General features: G+C 31.2%; 6 protein-coding genes and 1 long non-coding RNA gene across 9 annotated transcripts in view; 1 reads left to right on the top strand and 6 right to left on the bottom strand.

Annotated features, from left to right (window-relative positions):
- LOC111426452 (uncharacterized) overlaps nt 1-209 on the bottom strand; it is a 29,300-nt gene extending 29,091 nt beyond the window's left edge. The window contains exon 1 of the long non-coding RNA XR_011640381.1: nt 6-209. This is a non-coding gene — a long non-coding RNA (uncharacterized lncRNA). The remainder of the gene's footprint in view (nt 1-5) is intronic.
- A 331-nt stretch (nt 210-540) lies between these two features.
- Nucleotides 541-2,992, bottom strand: LOC111426184 (juvenile hormone esterase-like). The gene is made up of 4 exons (XM_023060580.2): nt 2,353-2,992; nt 1,483-2,299; nt 864-1,311; nt 541-812 (listed from the first exon to the last, which is right to left on the bottom strand). Exons 1-4 carry the CDS (start codon nt 2,578-2,580, stop codon nt 626-628), a joined length of 1,680 nt encoding a protein of 559 aa, XP_022916348.2. The 5' UTR covers nt 2,581-2,992; the 3' UTR covers nt 541-625.
- A 264-nt stretch (nt 2,993-3,256) lies between these two features.
- LOC111426749 (potassium/sodium hyperpolarization-activated cyclic nucleotide-gated channel 1-like) lies at nt 3,257-5,091 on the bottom strand. Of its 2 annotated transcripts, XM_023061424.2 has the most exons (4): nt 4,397-5,091; nt 4,057-4,342; nt 3,744-4,002; nt 3,257-3,690 (listed from the first exon to the last, which is right to left on the bottom strand). In XM_023061424.2, exons 1-4 carry the CDS (start codon nt 5,084-5,086, stop codon nt 3,270-3,272), a joined length of 1,656 nt encoding a protein of 551 aa, XP_022917192.2. In that variant the 5' UTR covers nt 5,087-5,091; the 3' UTR covers nt 3,257-3,269. The 2 variants fall into 2 exon arrangements, with proteins under 2 accessions (XP_022917192.2, XP_071052137.1); XM_071196036.1 differs by having other exon boundaries at nt 3,744-4,342.
- Nucleotides 5,092-5,657: 566 nt separating this feature from the next.
- On the bottom strand, nt 5,658-6,571 carry LOC111426188 (trypsin 3A1-like). The gene is made up of 4 exons (XM_023060584.2): nt 6,526-6,571; nt 6,192-6,474; nt 5,948-6,144; nt 5,658-5,896 (listed from the first exon to the last, which is right to left on the bottom strand). The coding sequence occupies exons 1-4, from the start codon at nt 6,569-6,571 to the stop codon at nt 5,658-5,660; spliced, it is 765 nt and encodes a 254-aa protein (XP_022916352.2).
- Nucleotides 6,572-7,053: 482 nt separating this feature from the next.
- Nucleotides 7,054-8,333, top strand: LOC111426187 (trypsin delta-like). The gene is made up of 4 exons (XM_023060583.2): nt 7,054-7,169; nt 7,219-7,516; nt 7,574-7,788; nt 7,858-8,333. Exons 1-4 carry the CDS (start codon nt 7,109-7,111, stop codon nt 8,103-8,105), a joined length of 822 nt encoding a protein of 273 aa, XP_022916351.1. The 5' UTR covers nt 7,054-7,108; the 3' UTR covers nt 8,106-8,333.
- On the bottom strand, nt 8,328-9,831 carry LOC111426185 (GTP-binding protein 128up). 2 transcript variants are annotated; one of them, XM_023060581.2, is made up of 5 exons: nt 9,687-9,831; nt 8,805-9,640; nt 8,630-8,752; nt 8,465-8,581; nt 8,328-8,402 (listed from the first exon to the last, which is right to left on the bottom strand). In XM_023060581.2, the coding sequence occupies exons 1-4, from the start codon at nt 9,726-9,728 to the stop codon at nt 8,479-8,481; spliced, it is 1,104 nt and encodes a 367-aa protein (XP_022916349.1). In that variant the 5' UTR covers nt 9,729-9,831; the 3' UTR covers nt 8,328-8,402; nt 8,465-8,478. The 2 variants fall into 2 exon arrangements, with proteins under 2 accessions (XP_022916349.1, XP_022916350.1); XM_023060582.2 differs by having other exon boundaries at nt 8,328-8,397.
- A 59-nt stretch (nt 9,832-9,890) lies between these two features.
- Nucleotides 9,891-16,591, bottom strand: LOC111426748 (probable ATP-dependent DNA helicase HFM1). Its single transcript, XM_023061422.2, has 13 exons — nt 16,505-16,591; nt 16,306-16,451; nt 16,135-16,251; nt 15,803-16,083; nt 15,022-15,750; nt 13,464-13,692; nt 12,977-13,402; nt 12,702-12,919; nt 12,416-12,651; nt 12,267-12,370; nt 12,095-12,162; nt 11,961-12,041; nt 9,891-11,910 (listed from the first exon to the last, which is right to left on the bottom strand). The coding sequence occupies exons 1-13, from the start codon at nt 16,549-16,551 to the stop codon at nt 10,009-10,011; spliced, it is 4,584 nt and encodes a 1,527-aa protein (XP_022917190.2). The 5' UTR covers nt 16,552-16,591; the 3' UTR covers nt 9,891-10,008.
- Between the last annotated feature and the right edge of the window lie 474 nt (nt 16,592-17,065).

Genomic DNA, 17,065 nt, shown 5'->3' with positions numbered 1-17,065 from the left:
CTAACCTCAAAAATTTGCAAATAATTTGCATTATTCAACAAAGCCCGATTCCATCCGAATAGAACCGAACAAAACTGAATCCTTCAGTTCACATCGAAACCTAAAATCACGAATTAAAATTTAAAATAACTTCTCGAATTATCGAATTAAACTAAATCGATTTTCCATCAATAAATTCATTAATTATTAGACATGAGCGAGCTGCGCGAGAGTGTTTTTAAAAAAAATGACAGATAAATCCATAATACTGATTGAAAGCTTGAGATGGCGCCACAGGATGGCGCAAACCATTGGAATTTATTATGAATTTTGAAAAAATTTAAACAACTTATTAAAATTACTTTTTATTCATCTATACTTACAAATTTAGAAACACTAATTTTTTGATTAATATTTCGTATCAATTTATAAATATCTGCCGTGTTTTTTAATAATTTAATTTTTATTGTAAGCAATGTTGTAAAATTGGTTGCCTACAATTTTAAAATTAAATCTGCATTTTAATCCTGTTTTTTTTAAAATAAATAAAATTAAATAAGGTTTGTGATAAAATAATTTATTTCTTTACGATCTTTAAATACACAGTACAAAAAAACGTGACTAATCTACTAAGTGTAACAACGTTTTAACCCACTTGAGCGTTACTATACTTTGATAGAGGATACAATTTTTCCCACTCTTTGTATCTTTTCTCATGCAAATTTTCACTCATCGCCAATTTGTTTCCTATATCCATGAATTTTTGATTTTTTGTACTGAATTTTTCCCATTTTACGTTATCTAATTTTTCACATGGTTCATGAATGGGGTTTCTAAAAAAACAATAAATTATCTAATTCTATTCGATTAACTTAATTACTTACCCATGAATAGCAAAATTAGCCCACAACTTGGTCATTTTCTCAATGGTCGATAACTCAACCTCTCCTTCTTTAAATTGAGCAAAATTGGAATTTGAAAATAAATAAAGGAGATCATCTTGATGAGAAGCCCCGTAAGGAACTGTGTTGTTACTATCTGGTAAGTAACAGTTACTGTATTTCCCTTTAAAATTAAAGTGATAATAAAATAAATCGTCGTTTTTTTCTGCCAAAACTTTCATCATTCTGTTTATGTTAAATCCCACCAAGGAATCGGTGTATAATTGGGCAAAACCGGGAATTTGGGATTTATCGATCGGTTTATCCTCGAAATAAACTGTTTTTAAAGTTTTAGCAACCTCGGGATTTTTCTCGTAATGAAAAGAAATCGGAGAATTTTTCTCAAAATCTTTAGCGAGTTCATTTAAAGCCGTTTCATTTGCTATTAAAGCTAAAAACGAATTAAATAAATAAATATACACTGTGTTAATATCGATGCAACCAATATCGCAAATCGCGTATTGCAATACCGATACTGCGATATTGGTTGCATACTTGCAATTATGACGTCGGGTACGATAATTAATTAACACACTGTATTTAGTTAAATGTGAATACGTACTATAAGCTCTCCCTCCGAATTCATCGGCTGTAACTCCAGCTAAAACAGGAACTTTATTAAACTCCCCTTTATTAATTAATTCGATCGGATGTGACGGGAGAAAATCAGCTTCAATAACAGGTGACCAATAGTACAAAGGATCATCTCCTAATTCCTTAAATCCCGGTGTTGATTTCACCAAATCGTCAGCTGATTTAGTCTTAATACACTGCATCATATTTTTGACAGTATCAACAGGACAATTCACCAATTTAGCTTGTTTCTTAGCCAATTCCATTTGATTATTAACAAGGGGCCAATTTCCATAAACAGATCCGCTCATAACGATCGCTTTGTGAAATAATCCTTTCGAAAGGGGTGAAACTAAATGTACCGATACTGAAACCCCTCCAGCACCATATCCCGCGATCGTAACACTTTCGGGGTTTCCTCCAAACGCGGCAATATTTTCTTTGACCCATTTCAACACTTGAACCTGATCTTTCAAACCGTAATTTCCGGGGAAATCTTTTTCACTCGTACTAAGAAATCCCAAAGCTCCCAATCGATAATTTGGTACGACGAGAACGATTTCTTGATCTAAAAGATATTGTGGCCCCATTTCGGCGCTCGAACTAGACGAGCTGTAGAAGTTTCCATCATGAAGAAAAACTATGACGGGTCTTTTAGGGTTATCGTTGCCTTTGACGAGTTTCGTGGTGTAAATATTGAGGAAAAGGCAATCTTCGGAAGTTTGTTCTATATTTGATTGCGGACAGGGAGCCCCATCTTGAGTTGCATTAAAGATACTGTCCCATTTTTCAATTGGTGTTGGAGGCTTAAAAATAAATTATATAAAAGTTAAATTAAATAAAATAGAATAGAAATTACCTGAAATCTTAATTCGTTAATTGGAGCTTTAGCATATCTTAAACCTCTAAATGAATAGATAGTTTTCCCCAATCTCGATGTTAAAATAGTGCCTTTAACATCACCGAGCGGTGTTGTTATGGTCGGTGGGTGAACGCTGTGAGCACTAGTGGTTTTACTGATAGGTTCGGCGCTTCCAAAAGCAAAAACCAAACCGATGGATAATGTTAAAGCTATCTCCTTCAGCATAGCTTTTCGTTTTTGGGTTAATTTCTTCTTAGTGATGATTTTGGTTGTTTTTAGGTGTTAAATCAAGTTGTAACTGCAAAAGAATCCCTTTCGGACCTATTTATACGGCTGCGGTTTTATTGCTTGAAATTGAACGGTAGTGCTTTATTAGAAGCACTTTATTGCCCTAATGGCCGGTATTATTGTGTTAACCTTTAATGGAAAGTTTTAAGGACGAATGGCAAACAAATCGGGACCGATATTTCCATCTAACTAGAATTAGGTTAGGGCAGGATCTTGTAACTTATCTTCGGCAATTTTCCAATTGTGATAATTGTGTGTAAGGAGTGGAAATTCTTAACCTTGTCGAATAACACAGTAATTCAATGAATTGATTCATTTAAATTCATTCATTAATTAACTAATTAACTAATTCTTATCCATCAAGATATAAAGAAAATCTTTTTATTTCACAACAATCACATATTTCACCGAATATTGATTAATTAAATTTTTACTCTTTGTGTATTCTTCATCATGTACCAACCCTTTTTTAATTAACATTTTGTGTAATTAAATAAATATACAAATTTGTTAAAAATATTTCTAACTTAAGCAACCATTTTGACATTGATGTAGGATTGGTTGCCTGTCCAATCAAAATTAAAAAAATTAACACATTAATTTGGTATAATTTTATTAAATAAAAATTAAGTTATATCACTAGTTCCTCTAAGTTTCTTAAGCGAACCAGACAAATCTAATAACCGCAACGGATCGATTATGTCGGTTCTAACAACCTTGCATATTTTCGCCCAAATCTCTGGATACGGAAGCATAATTTTTTTGATATCGTTGTACTTTATGGAATAAATTTCGCAACAATCGATTGCAACGATCGTTTCTTCGGCAATTGGTGCGTTTACGAAGAGATTAAAATCGCCGTAACAATCGCCGGCTAAAAAATGATTGATTTCCTTTTGTGATTCATTGTAAATAGCTGCCATTCCAGTAACAATGAATAAAATCTCTTCTGCTGGTGTATTTGCTTGGATTATTACATCGTTGTGTAGATAGATTTCGTGTTTAAAGTTGTTACTTAATTTCATGACGATTTCCATGGGCAAATTGCTGTAACGAAATAATTATTAAAGTATATTTAAATTTTTAACCAAAAATTTTACTGGAATATAAACAACGAATTTAAAAGTTTTCTACAAATAAATAAATTAATTTCTTGTTTTAAACTGTTGGATAAAGTCTTCCAAATAACGACTTCTCTATAAAACTTTCCGTGGAACTTAAATTCCAAATAATTCAAAACTCGTTTTTTCACAAGTTTGGGTAATTTCTTTGTGACTACGTACTCCTCAAATTCTTGCACTAACTTGGCGTGATTCGCACCAATTGGATTCACTTTTAATACTAATAAAGTAATTTGAGCTGTATTAAAACAATAATTAATAAATGTACTAAGTATCTCATTAATTAAAGCACTCGTTATGATGATTCGATAGATCCATCCGATTACAGTGAAGGCAACCTCTAAAATGATTATCAGCATTAAGGTAGATGGATTGCCTTTTTCTCCAATTATTAAAATACAACCAATAGTTCTTGAAATGACCGTTTTAAAGCTGTGATAAACACAATCTTCCACAATCCAAACTTCCTTTAAATGATACGCCGCTAAGAATAAAACAGAGGCGTGCCATAAAATCATTATTAGGATGATAATGGCAAGTTTAACCATTTGATAGATGAACCAATTGATTTGGAACCACTAAAAAATTAAAGTAAATCAATAAATAAAGCTTTAAATGTCTTAATTATAAACCTCTTTTAATCTTGTTAGATATAATAAAACGGTGCTGATCCTAAATATTTTAAACATTGATAATATTTTGATCTGCCAAACTAATTTACCAGTGTAAGCATGGATAATATAGATGATTATATCAGGATTTATCGAACTTAATAAATCTATCATGAACCAAGAACCAAAATAATGCTTCGTAATCAATTTTCTTTTCATAATAACTTTCTTGGTTAATGGATGTTGATATCCAGTGGAAAAACTCATCCCCATATCTATATAGCAAAATATATCCATCAATAATCGATATGGGCATATGTAAACACTACTGTGCGTTAAACAAATATGCAAAGGAATGTAATTCAACATTATAATAAAAACGAAAAACATGAAAAATTCCCAATAAGCCCTTCCGATACTAAACGGATGGATCATGTTAAAATCGAACTCCAAGTGTTTATATTTTTGGTTGAAAATCGCATTGCTGGACTTGAAAAAGAGCTTTGTTCGGGCATTTCTTTCGCTACAAATCACAAGGTTCTTTAATTTTCTTCTCCATTTAACGAAAATTCCACTGCAAATGTAACGTTCCACCAAATCATCGGGAGGCGGTAATCCGCATTTATGATCGAAATCGTAAAGATCTTTTTGCCCGAATGATCCGGCTTTAATTTTTAAGAAAACCGGCTTCGGAATTAATTTGTTGTACATTTTTTTAAACAACTTTGACGTTGACGTTATTGTTTACATTATATTATTTTTGCAAAAATTGAATTAAAATTTAAAAATATTTCTTTTGTAATGCGTTTTAAGTATCAAATGGTATTAAAATGATTTATTACTTTTTATTTATTTATAATAAATTATATTTGAATTGTTGCGAATTTTGTTGATTAATGTATAAACGTGATAATCAATTAAAATCGTTTTAAGTATTTTATCTAAAACATTTGTTTTATGATAAATCTCAAATTGAAACCCTTATCAAATAAAATTAAAATGAATTTCTTTACTTTTATTTGATTATAATAAATTAAATTTAAATTGTTGCGAATCTTGTGGAGACGGCGCTTTAGGAACGTTTGCGTTTATGGTAAAGTCCCTAGATTATCTAATAATAATAATAATTAGGTATCTTTAGTAATCTTTAGTAGTTTAGGTAATCTAATAGAGGCTTTACTATATGGTAATATAATTTATTTAGTTATTTGAGAGGGTTGTTTAATGTGTTATTTCTCCAAAATACAACAACATTAACTAAGGAAATTATTGACAAACAGTTTTATTTTTTAAGTTGTTCTTGAATCCACCAAAAATATTTGCTAACCCTTGCAAAAACGTTCGGTTTAGAGCTGGTTCCGGTTGCACAATTTTCTATGGTCCATGAAGCAATTCCAATAACTTTTCCATTTAATACAAGACCGCCACCGGAGTCTCCAGTACACGCCGAATCTTCCGCATTAACTGACGCACAAATATTAGTGTCATAAACGTTTACTGGAATCCATATCTTCGCACAATCTGATTCAAAAATTTTAAAATATTAAGATAGAAAGTTAATAGAACATTTACCAACGTTCCTCATTATTGGCAAATAGGCCCTTTTCAATTGATTAGTTGGTGCAAAATATTCGTTACCCCAACCAGTTAATGTGGCGCTAAAACCGACGGTTGGTTCATAATTCGGTTCTGGCAGATCAATTTTATTGGCGTGATTACCAAATTTGATGACATCTTTAAGTTTGAAGATAGCAATATCATTTTTAGGGCTGAAATAGAAATAATTATTTATAGAATTGGAACTAAATTTACGTACTATTCATTTCCATTGCTTGCAGTTACCATATAATAATACGGATGTAAATAGAAATGAGTAACATAGACGAGGGTTCCAAAATCATCGTGAAAAGAACTGCCGTATCTTACTGTATATGTTGTGTATAAGCGATAACAATGGGCCGCTGTTAAAATGTGTCTTTCGCTTATTATGGAGCCGCCACAGATGTATGTCCCATCTGCGTTAATAGCTACATGATGGTTGTATTGATTGATGGATGTAGTTTTTCCACCGATAATTCTTTTATTACTTGTAGTTTCGACTGAAAATGAACCAAAAATTATTACTGGTTAATCCTAATGGATCAATTCACCATCTACGATAATTAATAGACTCAATATAACCCCGAAAATTATCATGGTGTTTAAGTGTAATGATTTTAAACAGTAAGTACTAACATGTTTAAGCTTCTATATATGAAAAAAAAAGTAATAAATATAAAAATAACGTTTAACGGTCCCAACTTTGTTATCGTTTAACATAAAATTTAAAATCCAATTAGTGTAAAATACGAATTAACTAAATCAAAACGGTTTTATATTTTGTACTCATGTTAAAACAATGTCGTTTTTAGAAACCTTGAATATTACTGAGTTTTTTAAAAATTTTATTAAAAAGATACCGAGAACGGAGGCAATAAAGAATTAACGAGCTATGATAACAATGTTGAGGTTATTTAAGACAACTAGCGATGACGATGTCGTTGAAAATGCGAATACACGTTTTCTTTATGGTTAATAATTGAAACGAATGACTTTCAGAACGAAAATGAATTCGAAAGGAATTTATTTTTTATAGGAGTATTGTTTTTAAGGATTTGCGCATGTTCGTTATGCATGTTATAATAAAATAGAGCAACAAAGTGAGTTTGTTGTTTAAAACTAAATTAATTTGCTATGAGTGCTTTTAAAATTTTAGTTGGGGTTAGCTTTTTTGGTGTTTTGTTGGTTGTTAATGGTAAATTTGATTTGTTTTTATTAAAAATTTATTAATTTGATTATAATAGGAAAGAATCATCATTTAAAGCATACCGGAAATCATGATAAAAGAATTGTTGGTGGTGAATTCACGTCTATAAAGAAATACCCGTATCAAGTAGCAATTGAACGAGAAATAATTAAAGATTTTTTCTATAAATTCACTTGTGGTGGGTCCATAATCAGCGAACAACACATTTTAACCGCCGCGCATTGCATATTCAAGAATTCAAGAGTAAGAATAGGCACATCATCGATTATTAGTGTATTTGCACAAACTGTATTTGTTGATGTATATTACAAACACCCAAACTACACCACTGTTGAGTAAGATAAAGATTTAAGAACGATTTTAATTTATCGTTAATTTTTATTTACTTTTAGTAATGTAGCTTACAATGATATAGCAATTTTAAAACTAAAATCGAAAATAACATTTAATGATAAAAATATAAACAAGATTAATCTTCCCGTTGCAAATTCAGAACCAAATTATTCAATTAATGCCACATTAACCGGCTGGGGGATGTTCTTTCCGTACCTTCGGATACCAAGTCTGTGGTTAATGAAAGCCGATGTGCCCATAATCAGCAACGAAGGTAAGTGGAAAGTAACTTCTGTAAGTGACATTTAATTTGACATCTTTCAAAATCAAAATAATTTTTTAGATTGCGTCAAATCTTGGGAAAATTTATCTCTTCCGACAACAATAAGAGAAACTAATTTATGCACATTAGTTAAAGGAGATCCAAAAACTGCGTGTAGTGGTGATTCTGGGGGTCCTTTAGTGCAAAATAACACTTTAATAGGAATTGTTTCATTCGGTATTAATAATTGTGCAACTAGAGGTGCGCCCTCTGTTTACACGAAAGTAAGCAGATTTGTTGATTGGATATCTGAACAACTTAAAAAGTGATTTAAATAAATTAATTAATATTAACTCAAAAAAAATATGTTTTCAAATAACCTAAACAAATTAAAATAGTTGCAAGTTCTGTTGATAGATAGTGCAACAATTTATATCCTGTTATTTCAATAACGAAAACTATATTACCGGCCTTAATATGCGTACGTCAAAGCTAAGTTTGCGTAATTTGCTAAACCTTGCAAAACTTGAAATTTTAAATAAAAATGACTCTAAAATTAAAAAACGTTTATTCCTTATCCAAATTAATTAATATCAACTCAAAAAGAAACCACATTTAAACCTAACCTAAAACAAATTAAATTAACGTCAAAAAAAATTAACTTAACCTAAAAAAAAATTAGCCTAACCTAAAAAAAAAATTTTAAACTTTTTTCACGATTTGCACAACATCTTCGTCTGCTAAAACGTGTTCAATCCCGACTTTTTGAGGTTGATGTTTCACGGAGGATCCCCAAACCAACGCGCTAAAAAATAATCAAATCGATTTTTGTTCAAAATAAGTACGAACTTACTATTTAAATTCTTTGGCGATTGTTCGATGTAATTTATTGCAAAAATCTTCAACGGTAGTCTTTTCGGAGTGTAAAACAATCGGTGAGTTATAATCGGGGAGTTGTCCCTTTGGTTTCGTGTAACTAAACGCAAATTTATGTCAAATCAATTTTAAAAAACTGTATAATTTCTTACATTCGAACCAATTTTAAATAATCCCACATTTTCTCTAATAAATCGTCGAAATTCCATCGGTGATGAGCAGAAATCGGTACACAATGAGGTATTTTATAAATAATATCTAATTCTTCGACACTGATCTGATCGATTTTGTTTAAGATGTAAATGCAAGGAACGTAAATCCTATTTCCTTCAATAACATCGATTAAATCATCACTCGTTGCATCATATCGCAGAGTTATATCAGCGTTGTGTATTTTATATTCGGATAAAATTGATTTTACCGTATCCGAGTCAAGTTCTGATTGAGGTACCATAGAATTTAAGTTAACGCCACCTTTATCTTTCTTTCTAAAATGAATGTTAGGTGGTTGCTTATTTAACCGTAATCCAAACCCTTCCAATTCATGCTCAATCAATTTTTTGTGACCAATCGGTTTAAGCACATCCAAACACATAAAAATAAGACTGCAAGTTCTTGCAACAGCTATAACCTGTCGACCTCTACCTTTACCGTCCTTAGCACCCTCGATAATTCCAGGCAAATCTAACAACTGTATTTTAGCCCCTTTATACTTAATACAACCCGGTACAGTTGTTAAAGTTGTAAATTCATACGCTGCAACCTCAGAGTAAACCCCCGCTAAATTACTAAGCAGCGTGGACTTCCCCACAGAAGGGAACCCCACAAAACCAACTCGAGCATCCCCAGTTTTTGCAACATCAAATCCTTCCCCTGTACCACCTCCACCGCCCTTTGGGGTGATCAATTCGCGACGCAATTTCGCTAAGCGTGCTTTTAATAACCCCAAATGTCCGGCGGTCGCTTTATTTTTTTGAGTTCGGGCCATCTAAAAATTTATTTTAGGTTATGTTAAAATGAAAGATTAAATTTACCTCAGCCTCGATCGCTGCTATTTTTTCCAAGATCGTGCTCATTTTGCGAGCTTTAAAAGTATCGTTTTAATTGGATAAATTGGGTAATAACGCCGAAACAATATTTAATTATTATTTAACCGACGGTGAAAACGTGTGGAAACATAGCGACATCTAGCGGGATTGAAAAGAAATGTGCCAAAATGTGAGGTTAAAATTTAAATATAAATTAAAAACAATTCTTTTTTATTAATAACTTTAAACAATTTGATTTAGAAATAATAAATTAGTAACAATACATTTTTTTTAACGATTTGAAAGATATACTTAACTTCAAAATAATTTAGAAATCATCAAATCGATCGTATTTTCGTTTCATCCGTTCAAATTGATTATTTAATTGTTGTGAATCAAAATATGGCTTCATTAAACGAGTTTGCTCGTGAATTCTCCTCCTCTCGTCAAAATAATCCGTACTTCGTTGAACTGGTTCATGTTCCGGCATCAAATAATCTAACTCACCTTGTTGATTAAAACCTTCGAAATTCTCGAATTGGCTTATTCTCGGTTTTCGCACCATTTCATTTCTAATTCGGCACCCTTCGTTCGTACACGGATAAGAAAGCGAAGCGATATCTTGGAAATATGGTGACTTATAATGAGTGTATCTCGATTGATAACGATTTAGTTGATTTTCAAAATAATGCCTTTGTAATTCTAAATAAGATGTGGGATATGACCTACAATGATTATTGTAACCGTTTTGATAATAGGATGATGGGGGATGGTGGTGGTGTTGATTAATTGGAAAATTTTGATGACGATAATGATTGTAAAGTTCATTTTGGTTTTGTGGTGGGTGAAAATGTTGTCTTTCACAATTTGGTAGGTTATAAGATCTTTGTTCGTAAAGGTTTAAATGTTGTGAAGGTGTTAGAACGTTCGGGTGGTGATTATGAGTGTTTTTATAAAAGGTTCCTTGGTGGTTATTTTCGAGATTAAATTCAAAATCGTGATTTTGATGGAGACCGTAATTATTAAGTGTTAAACCGTCGTCTTTTTGAGGTAAATTATTAAATTTGTTTATATATTCTTCATTAATTTCGAAGGGATTTGCTTCTAAGTTGACTAAATCTGGTTCTGATTCTATAAAAAAATCTTCCATTTCTAATTTTTCAAACAAATCTGTTTCGGAAGATTTTTTTTCCTCCTTAATATTTCTTTGATTCATAATTTCCTCCTCAACATTTTCTTTATTAACATTTTCCTCATTTACAGTTTCTTTATTAACATTAATTTCATTATTAATCTTAGGAATAGCAGATTTAATTCTATCAGCGATATAACTAACACCCATTTGATTGTAAGAAGAAATCGATTCAGCCACAGTCGTTTTAATCGATCTTGTAATCGATGTATTTGAAGAAATTGACCCATTTAAATCTAAATCGCAATTTTTTTCGCCAAATAATAAATCCAAGAAAGGTTTCGAAACGAATTCTTCTATTTTCTTATTATTATCGTCCCAATTTTTATCAGCCAACGAATAAGTCAATTTCCCTTTATCTTTTGGAGGAAAATTAAATTTTCTCCTTATCAAATCTAAATTGGGTTTGGGTTTATCTAAATTCGGGGAATATTTTTGAATCTTTGATTCGATTAGTGGTGATTTCCACGTAATACTTTTTTGGGATTCAATTTCTTTACTTTCAGGGGATAATTTCTTTTTATTTTCCATCGAGAATTGCTCCAAATTAATTGGGTTCACTTTTAATGCAGCTGCTTCAAACGTTAACGTTTTAGTTGAGTTTAAAAACTCCTTTCTATTTGCAATCATTTCCTTTTTTAATCTATTAACGGGATTTTCAGACTTTCCACTTTGTTTTTGTACATTTAGCGTCTTTTTATGTTCTTGATAATTTTCTATCGATTTTAAGACCGTTTCAGTTTTATCGTTCATTTCGGGAGTAATTTTAGATTGAACATTTTTCATTAATTCATCCTTTATTCCATTTTCCAATAAAACCTTTTTGTTAACACTTCTTATGTAAGAAGCTATCGAATCCGAGATTATTTTTTGCCCCAATTTCTTTGTATCATCAGAATTAACTTGATTTTGGGTGGATAAAATTATATCGGGATCATCGACTTGGTTGTTATTGTTTTGGTTGTTGGTTTTAATGACTTGGTTTTCTTTAATTGTATTTATAATTTTACGAGGTTTTAAATTATTTTCTCCACTTCTCTACATAACCAAAATTAATTATTTAAAAAATAAAAATTAAACAATAGAACCTTTCTTTTAATCGGTTTAACGTTCGAAAAATATTTATCCATCGATTGTTGAAGAAGCATCGCCTTTTTCTTCGATTTTTTCTAAAACAAAATTAAAATTAATTAATTTATTTAATTAAAATCACAGTTCTTACCACGTTTGGAACGACTTTTTTAGTTTTATCCTCGAAAAGTGCTAATTGCGATACGATATCAAACCCAGCTGTCAACATTAAAAAAATCCAAATAAAAACCGTTAAAATTAATTAATCTGCCACTTTGACTTAATAAATATAAATTATTTTAATTTTTAACAAAAATTCTTACCCCAATCCTCACTGATCCAATTAATTGAGACGTTGGTTTCATTTCCAGCGAAAAAAACGATCACGTTTTCGCAAATTGTAACAATTTGGGTCATTATTAAGTGGCTATAAAACAGAGTTAAACGAAGTTTAATAAAAAAAAAATTTTACCTGTATTTTTTGTATAATAATAAATTCTCCTCGTCCCCAACAATTAAATGCATAAAAGCTGTAGGTTTCACGGTCATCTTTTGGTCGTCAAAGTTCGACGCATTCTCCAAGGTGATTTCGATTCTGATATTTCCGGAAACCCCATCCTCTAATTTTGAAGTTTTTAGGGAGTATTTTGGAATTAATTTGACTTGGTCTTGAAGTGTGTTTCCAAGAGGGGGTTTTTTATTAAGTATCTAAAAATATTTTTTGTATTAAGTAGTAAAAAATTAGAAATAAATTAAACCCTTTCTAAATCCCTTGGATTAGCTGCTAAGATGTTATCAAAAGTCGTTTTTCCCGCGGTTACTAAAGCGTTAGATAAAGTAGAACCAATTCCATCTAATTGCCGACTTACATACGAAGAATTTTCCCAAATTCGAGTTCGAAAACATTTGCATAAAATTATTGTACTTAATAAGCCTTGATAACAATTTCTTTTACTTTTTAAATATTCAGCAACACCTAATAAATTAATAAATCTACAAATTTAACTTTATATAATAAAAAGAAAATAATTACAAGTTAATAATCTCTCTCCGATTCTCATAATTCTTTGGGCATCCAATAAAAGACCTGATTCTTTAATTTCTAAGCAGCCTAAAACCGCTTGGACGATACAATTAATTTTCATATCCAAAGTTTTTATTTTTCCACTCAAAGGATACCGAATCGTCTGTTTATTGCGGCATTTATTTAAAACATTTAGAGCCGATTTATCCGTATATCTCAAGCGAATCTCTTGGAACTCGTAACATTTCGAAATTAGCCCCAAAATTTGTTCAAGCCGTTCGTTTCCGGTCATCTCTGTAAAAAGTTTCATCGTTTCTAAACATACACAATACTTCGCCATTAAACGGCCACTCTCCGTGGATATAAACGTGGCGTTTGAGTCGATTGTTAACATCCCGAATCTACTTAATTTGTTTATTTCGATTTGGCACATCTCTAAAAATTAAAAATAAATTTATTAAAAATGATGTACTAATTTTTAAGGTTAATTAATTACCTAAAAGTCTTTTATCCAACTCCCCCAAAGATAATCCAAGTGGTAATCCGTAATGTTTAGGGTTCTTTCTTGCTCTGATATACAAAAACGTCGAAGATAACCATTGCATTGCTACGGTTGTGTCTGTTATGGTTTGAAGAACAACTTCCGCGTTTATAAATTCAACCAAATTCTTGCGGAGATAAGATTCAATTGGTTCTTCTCCGCTGATCATGTTTTCGTATTTGTTCTAAATTGAAAATTGAAATAAATTAATTCTTTTAAAGATGATTAAGATCTAAAAAATTAAAATGTCAAGGGTATTGATGTGTAAGAAGAGTGCACGCCCTCCGAAACCCACTCAAAATAACTGCATAGTAAAGTTAAGGTGTCGTAATTTGCGAATATCGAAGAATTCGGTTGTTGGATCAACCCAAAATGATTATCATATCCACTAAATTCTTTTTAAAGTCGATTTATCCACATTAACTAATTCTCTGATTCTCCCATAATCCATTTTTATTTACGAAATAGGAAAAAATCCCACCTAGATTACAAAATGCATTGAACAAGGTTAGTAACGTCCCTGAGACCTTGCAAAACGGCCAATTAGGCGTAAACCGTGGGAAGACGCAACAAATTTTCTCATAGACTACAAAAAAAATAAAATAAATAAGTTAAAAAACTTAAAATAAATAATTATTAAAGACGATCTTATTTGGAGGTGTTTTCAAAAAAAATTTTTATTACAAAAAACCCCCACTTCAAAAATTTCTTTATTTCCATTATAAATCATCCCCACTTTTCTTGTTTGGTTTTGAAGAAGTATATAAGATTCGCCTTAAATCTTTAAACCATCGAGAAGAGAATTCGAGTTCAAAATAACATCACCGGATAGAAAATTGCACGCATCGTAAGTACCATTCATTATTTTCCGGATCGTCGAGCCCCACTGACAACGACACCTCGCGATCTTGTAATTTACGATCGCATTGAAACCGTAATTAGAACTTAATTCGTTCTCAAGTTTCAGCTCAAAATGATGAAAATCCTTTGTATCTTCATCTTCATAATCGGCGTTGCTTTGGCAAAGCCGCAAATTGGGAGATATCAAGATGAACCAGCCGAACCAGTAAGTACAAAAAATCAAAACTATCAAAATCGCCAAAAATCGTTTTTTTGCAGTATAATTTCCAATATAAAGTTGAGAATCCACCCACAAACACGTTTTTCGGCCAAAATGAAAGCGGCGATCAAGCAAACACCAAAACGGGATCGTATTACGTTCTTTTACCGGACGGAAGAACGATGACCGTTGATTATCGAGCTGATGCAACGGGATTTGTGCCGAAAATTTCATTTTCCGGCTCATCACCTGGAAGATCTTTTTGATTAAAATTATAAAATAACGCCCGCTTAATAAAAACACATCCTTCGCTTTCTTTTCTAATAAAAAACCTAAAAATAATCGTTTTTATCTTAACCAATCTTAACCTAATAAATATGACGTTTATAATTATGTGATTTGTGTTTCCATGGTTACCGAGAAAAAAAAAAAAAGAAAATTTAAAAAAGAAACCTTTTCAATATTCGTCGTCATAATTACTGCTGTTCCGGAATTATCAAACTGTGGTCTCCCAGCTCTTCCAATCATTTGGTAAATCATACTCTCTTCGTAACTTTTGTACTCGCTGTTAGTGTAATATTTCGTCGATTTGACCACCACTAAATGAGCCGGTAAATTAACTCCCATCGCTAAAGTACTCGTCGTGATAAGAACGGGTAAATAAGAATCTCGGAACAAATTCTCGATCAATCTGCGGTGTTCGGGTAACATCCCGGCGTGGTGGCAACCAACTCCGTGAATTAAAACTTCCGTTACTTTGGGGTTATTAATGCTCTTTGCGACCTCGACAAGTATTTTCTTTTGATCGTCGTTTAATGTGATTGTTAAATTTTGAATTAGTTGTTTTGAGGTCATCTCGACGCTTTTTCTGGTCGAGCAAAAAACTAAAGTTGGTTTTCCGCAGGAATATTGCAAAATGATATGATGCAATTTGTAGCTGAGCATCATGTCAAATTTAAATGGGGATGACATTGCCGAATTGAAAGGATAACCGATGACGATTTTATTTAATTTGACCGGCCGGACCTCATCTTTAAATCGAAAATGTTTTCCTGGGGATTGCGGGGTATTAAACCATTGGGCTATATCGATTATATTCGAGATTGTAGCCGAAACTCCTATAAACCGCAACGGTTTTGGTTCGTTACTAACCAAATTATAAAGAGTTTTCATTCTTGTCACCTAAAAAAATTTCGTAATTAATTAAAATGCTTTTCAATTAATTTATTTTTACAATAGCTTCCAAAGTAGCCCCACGTTTTTCATCGTTAAGCAAATGAATCTCATCGATTAAAAACAGTTTAACAGATTTAATCAAATTATCGTTGTCTCGCCATCTTCTAGTGATCCCATCCCATTTTTCGGGGGTCGTAATTACCAAATTATGTCTACTTAAACTTTGAAAATCAACATTTTCAGAATCGCCAGTTACGGAAATACAATTAATTCCAAAATTACTAAATTTATTATGCCAATCAACCAATCTTTCTTCGCATATCGCCTTCATAGGGGCAACTAAGAATAAAAACGATATAAAACGATAAATTTCACAAAATCGTAACTTACTATAAATTATTTTATAATTATTAGCTAGATCATTATTTAAAAGGAATTTTACGATTCCAAATTCGAATATAACAGTTTTTCCTGAACCTGTAGGTGCCGATACAGCCAAAGAATTATCTAAAATGATTAAATTTTTTAATGAAAAGATGTGCGCATGCGCGGGCTAAATACCCGAATATAACGCATCTTGAAAAATGCTTGATTGGATGGTATTAAATGAAGTGTATTGTGAGAAAACACTATTATAAGGCGCTGGAATGCTGGAAATAGGCACTGGAAGTTTCAATTCGGAGGAGGACCCAACAACATTTTCAAACCTAAAAAAATAATTTTTATTTAAAACAAATTAAAAGTACCATAAATAACTTACGTATCAACGATAAGCTTAGAAAACCCAGCAGAATTATCGTAATTCATCGTAATTATATTATAAAACGCTTTTTTATCGAAATACAAGCGACGATTCTTAATTTGACGTCAAATTATTTGTTGTGAGTTGTGATTGTTTGTAACCGAAATGTATTGTGGGTAATTTAACAATTAACTTTTTATTCTAATTTTTTAATTAATTTAATAAATAATTTATAATATAACATAATAATATAGAAAACTGAATCTATTAGTAATCACTTTTAAATTAAATATTTTAATTTATTAATAAAACGAAATCAACGACATCTTTCGTTGAAAATAATAAACGCAAAATTAAGTTAATTATTATAAATACTCTAAAATGTAGCAACGCAAAAGGGCCTAAATCAAATTTTAAATTAATAATTAAATAAAATTAGAATATATTACAATTAATAATATTAAAATTAACATCATTAATATAAATTAATAATTTTTAAGAGGCGACATCTGTCGTCAACTTAGAGGAAAAATTTTTTATTATTTTATTAAATAAAATAACAATTAATATTCATACAAT

This window comes from Onthophagus taurus, chromosome 5 (assembly GCF_036711975.1).
Source record: "Onthophagus taurus isolate NC chromosome 5, IU_Otau_3.0, whole genome shotgun sequence".
NCBI classification, from domain to species: domain Eukaryota; kingdom Metazoa; phylum Arthropoda; class Insecta; order Coleoptera; family Scarabaeidae; genus Onthophagus; species Onthophagus taurus.
The sequence above is the reverse complement of the archived record's forward strand: the minus strand, read 5'-3'. Positions and strand labels throughout refer to the sequence as shown.